Source organism: Arachis stenosperma, chromosome 4, assembly GCF_014773155.1.
Source record: "Arachis stenosperma cultivar V10309 chromosome 4, arast.V10309.gnm1.PFL2, whole genome shotgun sequence".
Classification (NCBI taxonomy): domain Eukaryota; kingdom Viridiplantae; phylum Streptophyta; class Magnoliopsida; order Fabales; family Fabaceae; genus Arachis; species Arachis stenosperma.
In genome coordinates this window covers 150,286,271-150,297,340 of record NC_080380.1, presented here as the reverse complement: position 1 = coordinate 150,297,340, position 11,070 = coordinate 150,286,271, and the positions used below count along the sequence as shown (strand labels likewise).

Sequence of the window (11,070 nt, the reverse complement as noted above, 5' to 3'; positions counted from 1 at the left end):
ACTTTGAATGATTACTGTAATTAAGACTTAATGTGGACTGCTACGAACTGATGTAAGAACTATGTTTTGTTTGACAGATTGCTGGAGCAAAACTCCTCATGTAAAACAATGGTACTAACCTCTTTAAATTTTGTGATGCTTTAATTGTTGTTCATGTAAAGCAGTTAGCATTTGATCACATAAATTATTGGAATCTCAAGTAGAACTTCTCATATGTATAGGACTGGTAAAGTGATCCCGTCATATTTTTTCTTTTCTTTTTTTTTTTCCACCGTGCAGAGCTTCGATGTTCAAACAGACAATCTAGTTTCTCAGCTTCTCTTTTCCCATTTTAGACACTTCATCTTTTCACAATGTTTATGCTTGATGCCTATTCGGTGTTTTGACCACAAACTGAAATGCAGGCTCCAGACTAACAACTTGACTCCGAAACATGGCTATCAATATTTCGTACTGAAAGCGCAAGAAATAGCCCGTTTGGAAAACTGGACTCCAGTGAACTGGTATAATCACTATATATACATAATGCTTTTATGTATTTACGATGTCACGTTCTTAAATCGTACATGTGTTCATAGATTTGACTCTTATTGTGATAACTCTTTAGGGAAGAAACCTTCTATGCATTTCCATCTAAGCTCAATCCACAAACTATAGTGCATAACTGGTGAGTTTCAATCAGTATAAGTAAGTACTCTTATTGTGTTACAAAACTTGAATGTGTTCCTCAAAACTGTAGGTTGGGTCCCGGTGTTTGTCCGAAGGCTGTTGCGAAAGGTTTCAGGTGCATTTTCACTAACCAAGGAGTCTGGTTTATACTTGTAGGGGAAGGGAACCTTTCATAATTTGGGCAATGTGCTAACACCATCACCTCCTTAAACCTGAACCGAGAAATGCCCTTCATTATGTGGTATTTTCTGATATATATGCTCAATATGATAGATGGATTGATGCTGGAAGAACAAGGTCAAATATGATTGAACATGGCTTGAAGAAAAATCAGGGTACAGTTGGGTTGGAGTTCATAGTTAAGGTTCATGCATTTCTGTGAAGTGATTACAGAAAAAGGAACTTTTTAAAAAAAAAAAAAATCAAAGAGGAAATGTTGATAGAAAGAAGTCAAAATGACAAGAAGAAATTAAGCCAGTAAATAGGTCAGAATGTCAGAATATACTTTAAAGAAAGCACTTCATAATGCAAATTCTTGAGAAGTAAGACAAAGGGTGTCCAAAACAATTCAACAAGCATTACCCATTGTCGTAACCATGTCCTCCTTTAGGTTGAAGCCTTAAAACACCATTTGGAAGACTCATTTCATCATAAACCTACACAAAATTCCCAGTAACCTTTAAGGAACTTGTAAATTGTCATCATTGACTACCTTCAACTAGAAGTAAGGTTAGAAAACATACTACTAAAATATGACGAAGGGGTACTTGATAATATGCAAGAAGAGGCCCAATCTTTAGGATTATTAGAAGTAAGAAAAATTAGGAAAATAAATGAGAAAAAAGGGTTAACAATTCATAAGTCATTTGTATGAATGTGAGACACAAAAGATGTAATACCAACGTATACAAAAAATTAGTAAATCAGATATATTGTTGACTTGAGTTATTACCAATTTCACTAACTGTGCATGTATGTATCATAGAAAATCTAGCAATTATGTGATGAAATGAAACTAACCGATTCACCACTAAAGTTCATGTATGTTTGAGGCTTTGCAAGCAAAATTGGTACATCTCCTATAGAATCTATACAAGATAACAGAAGAAAAGGCAAATCAATGCTAAAGTTACCAAGATAAATGAAGCCGATAAATTTGGAGGAGGAAAAGAGGGGGAAAATATTAATAAGAATAAAATAATTGCTGGGCGATGATTTACCTATTCCAATCAATGCCTTAGACTGTATTGTGTTCATCCGAGTCCCTTCTGCTTTAGAAATGTTATCAATTACTTCAAATCCCACCTAACAGATAGGGAAAAAAAACAAACAAAAGATTCACACATCAAACCATGAGAAGATTATTGTGCTTAAGAACTTTCAAGAACTGCGTGGTGAATAACTTATTACATTGTGCCTAGTTCCATGGTATTTACTTCCAGGGTTACCCAGGCCTACAACAAGCCAAGGAGTATACTCCACTTTAGTAGCTCCATTCTTTGACTCTGGTACCGAACAGCGAACCGAAAACCTCACTCTAACCAAAGCCTTTGTCGAATCACGAGGACAATGAAGGTTCCTGGGACAGCTCAAACAAAAGCCAGGGCAAGTGATGCTGCATGCAACATCGATATACTGAAAAAATCAAAGAAAGGATACACAGTGAATAAGAAACATGATGTCCTTATGTTACTCACAAAAAACAGCACTTAATTATCTTGAAATCATTCTAAGCTTAAATCCAAATTATGAATAGTACATAAACAAAGAAGAAAGACACAATATACCACCCAAAAAAATGCATTTTTTTTTTTGCAATTTTGCTGCTAAAATAAAAGGAACAAGAACACAGCAGTCCTCAATTAGTGTATCTTTGCAAGTCGTGTTGCAGGACCATAATACTATCTACTGAACTATGAAGAAGAAGAGCTAACCCATCTACACAGTAGTTGGCCTCACGGGAAACGTATTCTACCCTTACAACCCATTCTCGTATTAAGCATTTCATCAAACACGTATAAAGCACGGCACAAACTCAAACAAGCTTCAAAAGAAAACACATTAACTACTCTTGGAATCGTATAATCTCTCATCACACAGCATCAACAAGACTCTTATAGCAAGCAAAACGGCGGCAAAACATCCAAGACTTACAGCGAGGGAAGCAGAGGCAACACAAATCTGATCTTTTAGATTTATAATTTAAAAAAAATAAAAAAATTATAAACACAAATTTAACTCTCATTTTTTTATTTTTAAATTTAAAATTTGATAATTATATTTTTTCTATTTCTTTTTTACAATTTTATGATACATTCTTTATTTTTATGATACAACAAAATACACATTTTTCTCAAATATTAAAAATAAAAAGTAAAAAATTTATCGTAATAAATAATTCTTGTATAAAAAAATTAAACAATAAATCATTTCATTCTATTTTAGTTGTAATTTATCGTTGTAGTTATGTACTTAATTATGTTATATTTAAAAAAAAATGTTAGAGAGTTAGTAAAATTTATTATTTTTTGTCAATAGTTAGGTATCAAAATTTAAAATGTAAACTAAAAATATATTATAAATTATTAGATTAAAAAATTAGATTAAGAATAATAGTAAAAAATAATAACTTCAGCTAATTCTCTAGTATTTTCATATTTAAATGCATATACTCTTTTCTCTTTAATTATTCAATATAGAATATTTATTTATGTCGGCATAAAAAACTAAGGGAGTACAAGTAATCAATTTCACAAGGGAATGTTTCTTTGTGTGATTATGTCTAACTTTTTTTTTTTGGAAAAGTATCGATGAACAATGAAAATATTAAACAATGTAAACAATAAATATATCGGATGTTCATTTTACTAGTGTACGGATGGTTATTTTAATATTAAAATTTAGAGAGTTAATTTAGAGGTGTAGTGTGTTTTTATTTGATTGGTGGTTGTTCATATTGTTCAACAAAGTCATTGTCCCCCTAGCATTTAGCCTTAAAAGAGTTGACTTAGTTATGGAAATAAGCTCACTTTCAAAACGCATCTATGGCTTCTTTTTTCCCTATATTAGTTTGCAAATGCAAGCAACGCAAATGACAAATCAACCATCAATTATGCCTTTATTTTCTCCAGCTGAAACTTGAATATTAACAATGAAAATGTCTTCCCTCTTCAGCTCAGCTGAAACTATTACAGCAAAATGGATAAATATTGGGTTGAATTTTTACTATATTTACCTTGAAATGGAAGAATAATTCATATGGAAACTAGCAATTCATGTTTGATATTAAAAAATGCAGCAAAAAATTATCATAATTTATTACTTAACGAAAATGTACATACATGAGAGAATCTATATACTACATCATGTTGGAGATTAACGTTAAAATTTTCAACTCACAGATTATAAACTAAGATGCAAATTCAATCTTAACCCTTGTTCACTACTACTAAGTTGACCACCACCACTGTTACCATTACTGTCAAGACTATCAAATCTTGACAGATATTGGTGACGGTGGTGGCATAACAAATTTGTTGTGATCATGCGAGATTCTCTAAAATAGATGTCGTCACCACCACTACTACCACCATAGACATGTCTTTCAGGACCTGAATGGTATGCATAATCACCAAAGCTGGTGGGTGTGCCACCACCACTTGTATAATAGAACCATGAAGATGCCTGAGAAGAAGGTTGTGGCGGTGGCACACCGGCACCACCACCAACAGCTAGAAGATGTGGCACCTGTGATGATGACATGATTGTGCTTTGAAAGTGTGAAGCAACAAAGCCACGTGCAGCTTGCATTTGAGCACGTTTCAGGAGCTGCCTCTCTTTCTTGTGTGCATTTTGGTGCCCACCAAGTGCTTGTGAATTTGCAAACTCTCTACAACAATATTGGCACTCATATTTTCTTGCATCCCTTGATGATGATGATGATGAGTTATTAAAAGGGTCATCAAAAGAACAATTATCTTGTTCAGATTTCTGTGGTGGTGATGGTGATTGATTCATCAAACATGGTTGTTCTTTTTGATGAGTAGTAGTAGTAGTAGTGTTTTGATCTTTATTTGAGATCTTGTGATGAATGTTGATGCCAAAGAGCTTCAAAGATGGTGGGGTGGTAGGGGTGTTTGTGTTGGAATTTGCATGGTATTCAACAACTTCAGCCATATATGATCAATGAAGAAAGAGAGAAATTAATTAAAGCTACCAAGCAAAAAGATAGATATGCACCAAAGTTTATGTGATTTAGTGAATATATGTGTGTGTGTGATTGAGGAATATAGAAAGTAGCTGTTGGGTGTGGTGGTCTTTATAAAAGAACAGTTTGAAAAGCATGCTAGGAAACAGGAAAACATAATCATATGAAAGCTAAACTAGAGTTTGTTGGGAAAATTCAAAATAAAGGGGAGAAGAAATAAAAAAGGTATCAGATTTTGTTTAATAATGGAGAGAGGCAAAGTATACCTTAATATTATTGCATTTTGTTTTTTAGATTTTTTTTGTTGTCTACGATATCCTCCAACTCGACAGGTCATAATTAATTTGTGGCACCGCTGACTAATAGATTGCTGTATGCACAAGACTGAATTCGAACTCTCAATACTTATTTAAGCGGACGAACAAACTGACTATTCAACTAACCCAAATTAGTTTGTTAGAATTTTATTTAATAATGTAGAAGGAGGAATGGTTGGACGATGATCAGAAGAGGGAAAAAAATCAACTTAAAAATTAATAATTTAATGTGTCATTCTAAAATAAAAATTTTGAAAACGATATTTTAGTACATCGTTTTGGTATTTTTCAACGATGATTTTGAGTTGTGGGAACACATGCTGTAGTTACAATGTTTATTATGTTATTAATTAGGTTTATATAAAACACATAACTGATGAATAAGTTTAAGTGTGCATCAAGATACCTTAGATTTAATTTCTTAAAAAGATACAAATTGTCTTGCTTTTGATTTTAATTTCTTTTGGATTTTAGCGGAAAGAAGAGAAGCTCAATCTTATAATGAAGTCCTAAAATTGGTCATTGGTAGAAAACAAAGGGAATATTAGAAAAATAAATATAAGTCTAATTATAACTGAGGGCGGTTTACAGATAAAACAAAAGGGTATCTGCTTCTTTGGTTTAAAATGCTAGATACGTTTGTAATCTAGCTGAAGAACATATGTGTATATATAATAATATATATTATCATCTCTGAATTATTGGGCCAAAATAATAGATCAGCTCAATTAGATAAAGTGGGGGGTTTTGTATAATATTAGCTTAAATACATGAAATCCTAGCTGCCGTGTGATATAATATATTGCAACATATATATACCTCTTGGTAACTTTTCTTAGAAAAAATATTTATTTTTAAATAAAAAATTTTGAAATCGATAATTTTTAATATTTTTAGTCATTATTTGTTTAGTATAAATATTAAATTATTTTTAACAAATAAATTTTAGGATTAAGTATGATTTTGATCTTTAAGGTATAGATAGAAATTTTTTTTCTAATTTTTTTGCATACAAAATCGTTTCTAAGGTTTAAAACTAAGTTTTAAAATCATCATTTTTACTTAAATATTAAAATTTTGGACTAAATTATCTATATAAAAAAATTATAAAATAAAAAAAAAAGAAAAAAAAAAAAGAAAGAGAGTGCTCCTGCAAAAGAGAAGGGAAGAAGAAGAAGAAACTGTTTACGATCTATTTCTGTCTCCGCTTCTGCCACCACCTCTGTACGATTTTAATTTCTAAAGTAAGGACGATTTTAAAACTAAGTTAAACTTTAGGGACGATTTTATATAAAAAAAAAAGATTGAGGACAAAAATAATTTTCAATTTATACTTCAGAAGTCAAAATCGTACTTAACCCTAAATTTTATTAATTTATATGTATAAATTTTAAAAAATATAAATATAAATTATATTAATTTATATGTACAAACTCTTATAAACATATGTGTAAATTATATAATTTTTGTGTGTAAAATTTTTGGAAATATAAATATAAATTATTACTAGTTAAGTATGGATAAAAGATAATAATATTTATTGATAAATAATATTATATTGCTCTTAAATGATTAATTGTTTGTATTAGATAAAAACTTATTTGTGATGATTTGTGACAAGTAAAAGAATAGTTCACAAGATGAAAAACCATGTTAGAGATATTACTACCTAATCATGGTTAATAAGTGAGGAATTAAGTCAAACATTGAGAGAGAAGGGAGTTATACATAGATTATTGAAATGATCATGCTCTAATAAGTTTATGTGGATTGAAGGTCCACACAATGACGTGTGGTGAATTGGTAGCTATCTCAATTCTCAAGTATGTTTGCGTGATTGACGTTGAGTTCGCCATTAATTATTAAGACAAAATCTATACGAATCTTACTAACTTCCACCACTTGGGTTCAATGTATTAGGATCATCTCATCAGCATTCCACATGCTCAATAGAATTGTGTACTAGATCATGTATAACATGGAACTAATGTTGCACGTGATCACAATTATATATATATTGAGTGATTGATGAGATGAGAAACTTTTCTTTAATTTTTCCTCAATTGACAACAAATCATGCATATATATTAACATGGTATAAGAACACATAATTAGCATAACACATGCTATGCAACTATTGCTTTTTTTTTTTTTTGCTAAAGTTAAGAGTGAGACTTGAATTCGATATCTCTAAATAAAAAAAAAAAGATTATGCCATTTGAATTATAATTTGTTAGTATTATTGCTATTATTATTAATCTATGAATTTTGTTAACTTGTATTTTACAGATATAAATTAAATATACCATCAGAAAATAATTTATAAAAATTAATTTTTTCATATTTTAAAAATATATCTGTAAAATATAAGTTAATTAAATCCTTGATTAATTGTTATTTATTAATAGCTGAGCGGCGCTTGTATGTTCTGTAGGAGTACAATAGAAATTAATCTTTCATATTTGTCTTATATAGATTTTGGATTATCTACTAAGTGATGGAGCTTTCAAATTGAGGTGGAAAAAGAAAAAAAAATTAAAGTGTTGCGAAGTCCAGATCAAGTGAATGTACGTAGAGAAAGTATATGAAGGTGTTCATCATGGAAAAGCAAATTGATGTGGAATATCAATTATTGAGGTAATATAACTATATAAAATGATCACATACACCTCTTACAATTAAAACGTTATGCAATTGTTGCTATATATGTTTAATTTTATCCCTTCTCACGGCATTATATATATACCACAGCTCATAGAGAAATTAAATTCAATGAATATGTCCAACTACTATAAAATAGTTTCATTGCGAATGTTTGCATAATTGCATATACATATAATGTGAAATAACGTGTGGATTCACATTTTTCATCCACCATTGGTTGATTCAGCGTAAACTTAGTTATAATCATTTTTCGGTGATCAAAAAAAGAAAATAATAGTTTTATGACATTTATCTTAATATAACTATTGTTATACAAAAATATTACTTGTACATGATTAAAATTAACTATTAAAATTAATTATTATGTATTTGAGTATAAATATATGTATTATTTAATTTATTGTTAATATATATTTTATATTTTAATATATATTTTATATTAATTTTAGTGACCAATTTTAATGTGAATCTATTATTGTATATTGTATTAACATAATATAAAATTTCTTTACATGGAGACTCCTATTATTCTATATATATATACTATGAAATAAATTGTCTGTTGGTTAGTGTTCGTTGTAAAAGATTGATTATAATAATAGTTAGAGATATAATATTTCATATATTTTTTCTTTTTACTATTTACTTACAAATGTTTATATATTTTATATCATTATTTTTAGATGTGAACGAAGTGCATTATAAGTCTTAATTATATTATTTAAGAATAAAATCTGTATATAGAGTTTATTATTGTATCTCTTATCTCTTATTAGTTAACTTTTAGATTTGAGTTAGATCTATTTAATTTTAATTTTAATATGGTATAAAAAAAGAATTTATAATTTTTTTGTATAATTTGTATTTCAACATATAATCTACATTTATGACTAATTTAATCATTATGTTTTCTTCTATTTATTTAAATTATTTTCAAAAGTAAATTTTCAAATGTTTTTCTACATGTGTAATGTTTATTATATTTATACAAACATGTTCAACTATTCATGAGAGTGTGGTGTCAGATGATGTCTCACTTTCGTTGCCCATAATGACAAAAGATTAGCTAGGAGTAGAGAAATATATATAATTAGGATATTTTGTTGTGAACAAGCTTGGCCCTCTTGCATTGCATATATATATACTTGCCAACAAGATTATTGCTTTATTCAACCACCTAAAACATAACTACATTACATGAAGAATTTGCAATTTGGGAGACAATGACTGAAATTCACTCATCATAAAGTTTAACCCTTCAGGTATGTGGTCCATTATGCTATTATTATATTTTATATTGACCATCAATTATTTTTGTGCAATAATATACACAGATTGTAATTATTTATCAATATTATTGATTTTAAATCGAGTAAAGTATTATTTTTGTCCCTAATATTTAGGATAAGTCTCAAAATTATCTGTAATGTTTGAAAATATTAATTATGCTTATTAAAATTTTGTTAAAATTATTTCTTATTTATTATTCATAATCTTGGAAGTAATGTAATTGGTTAAGGAAATTTCCAAGTGATAGACTGTAAGGTGGGAAATAGTATTCAAACCCACATGGCAATAAAATATTAATCTCAATTATAAAATTAGTTTTATCCATTGATTTCAATAATAAAATATATATATACATTATTAAAATTAATTATTAGAAATACTAAAACACGTGAAATCATAAAATATTTGAAAACCTTTCCTAAATTGTATATTGCTGTTTTTTATTCATTTCTTAAATTATAATCTCCAGTTCCACCTTGCTAGTGAACTCATTATTCAATGATCAATGTTAGAGAATTAATAATAATAAGAAATTCTTTTATTTAGCTTAATATTTATAATTTTATATATGTAACATATGTAATTATATACTTATTACATCTAAAATTATTCATTTATTTAGTAATAATTAAAGAGTACAAAATAACAAACAGATATTTTGAGTTGATTTTTATAATTTTCTAAATATTTTTGTTATTCAATAATCAATCAATTAAACAATATTTTATTCAGTGGCGGAGCTTGAAATAAAATTTGGAGGGGTCAAATAGAAAATAATTATCAATATGTTTTTTATATGAACCCTATTTAAGATAAACTCGTCTAACCCCATCTCTCTCGTTTTGGTGATATTGCCAAATTTAAAGCCTTTTTCCAGGGTCTCGTTTCAAAAAATTAAGGTCAAACTAATCAAATGCAACTCTTTGAACTTTTGAAGGTTGTATCTCACTTTCTTCGTGATTCATTAAAATAGGAGAACTATTTACATGTTTTGATATTGTAAAAGTTATATGTTCTCCTTCTTAAATATTAACCTTCCTCTTAAAAAATGCATCAATTCTTTGATTTTTCATGATTATTTTATATAAAAATTTGAATATATATCCTGTAAAATATGTAAAAAAGAAGTTAGAAGAACAAATATTAAAATTTATAATATTTATTGAATTTTTTTTATCAATTTATACAAATACGATAGTATCAATACTTATTGAATATTCTAATATTTTTTAGCATATAAAAAATTAAATTAAATAAACAGTTAAATATAAAATAATATTAAATTATATAAATAAAAAATACCTAATTTTTTATATTTGAACTCAAAGGTAGAGGGAGTGTTGCTTATTAAATAGAGAGTTGCGAAATGCGAATACACTCAATTCAGTCTAAATCCAACATGTTTTGAATGTTTAAAACTAAAAACTATTGTGCAATAAAAGCAAGAGATGAAGATTGAATTTTGGTATTTTAAATTATAGTAAAATATTTAAGCCAATTTAATTATTTTTTATTTTTTAAAAAATATTACTAATTTTTTTAATAAAAGTTTGGGACCATGGTCCCCCTTGTCTAAACTAAGTTCCGCTACTGATTTCATGGCTAAGTTTATTATTATTATTATTATTATTATTATTATTATTATTATTATTATTTCACTTTTTTTTTGTAGCTTAATAATTAGTAGCCATGAAGCGTTTAGTAGCACCAAGTAAATTTTAGGGGATTTGGTGACGCTGGCGCAAATGAATAATTATCCTAAATCTCCCCAATATTATTCCATTAATTGTAAGTTTTTATATTATTTTATCTTTTTTGGGATAGAGTAAACTTCAAGTTTATTAAATGAAGTCATCCTAATAATATAAATCCTAGTCTTAGCTTGGACTAACGAAAACATAAAACTAAAGAGTAAGTGAAGAA

At 28.2% G+C, this 11,070-nt stretch overlaps 2 protein-coding genes across 2 annotated transcripts; both read right to left on the bottom strand.

Annotated features, from left to right (window-relative positions):
- Positions 1–206: 206 nt before the first annotated feature.
- LOC130975972 (chloroplastic group IIB intron splicing facilitator CRS2-B, chloroplastic-like) lies at positions 207–3,711 on the bottom strand. Its single transcript, XM_057900681.1, has 7 exons — positions 3,699–3,711; positions 2,824–2,855; positions 2,080–2,304; positions 1,890–1,974; positions 1,690–1,757; positions 1,252–1,325; positions 207–881 (listed from the first exon to the last, which is right to left on the bottom strand). The coding sequence occupies exons 1-7, from the start codon at positions 3,709–3,711 to the stop codon at positions 728–730; spliced, it is 651 nt and encodes a 216-aa protein (XP_057756664.1). The 3' UTR covers positions 207–727.
- A 251-nt stretch (positions 3,712–3,962) lies between these two features.
- Positions 3,963–5,031, bottom strand: LOC130973271 (zinc finger protein 6-like). The gene has a single exon (XM_057897727.1). The coding sequence runs from the start codon at positions 4,843–4,845 to the stop codon at positions 4,072–4,074; it is 774 nt and encodes a 257-aa protein (XP_057753710.1). The 5' UTR covers positions 4,846–5,031; the 3' UTR covers positions 3,963–4,071.
- Positions 5,032–11,070: the final 6,039 nt, after the last annotated feature.

Bases quoted from the DNA above. Each gene is read 5' to 3' on its own strand.
- LOC130975972 (XM_057900681.1), bottom strand. The intron at 1,758-1,889 runs GTAAATCATCGC...TATCTTGTATAG, and splicing joins TAAGGCATTGATTGGAATAG to ATTCTATAGGAGATGTACCA. The intron at 1,326-1,689 runs GTTAGTTTCATT...AATTTTGTGTAG, and splicing joins TGAACTTTAGTGGTGAATCG to GTTTATGATGAAATGAGTCT.
- LOC130973271 (XM_057897727.1), bottom strand. From the start codon at position 4,845: ATGGCTGAAGTTGTTGAATACCATGCAAATTCCAACACAAACACCCCT.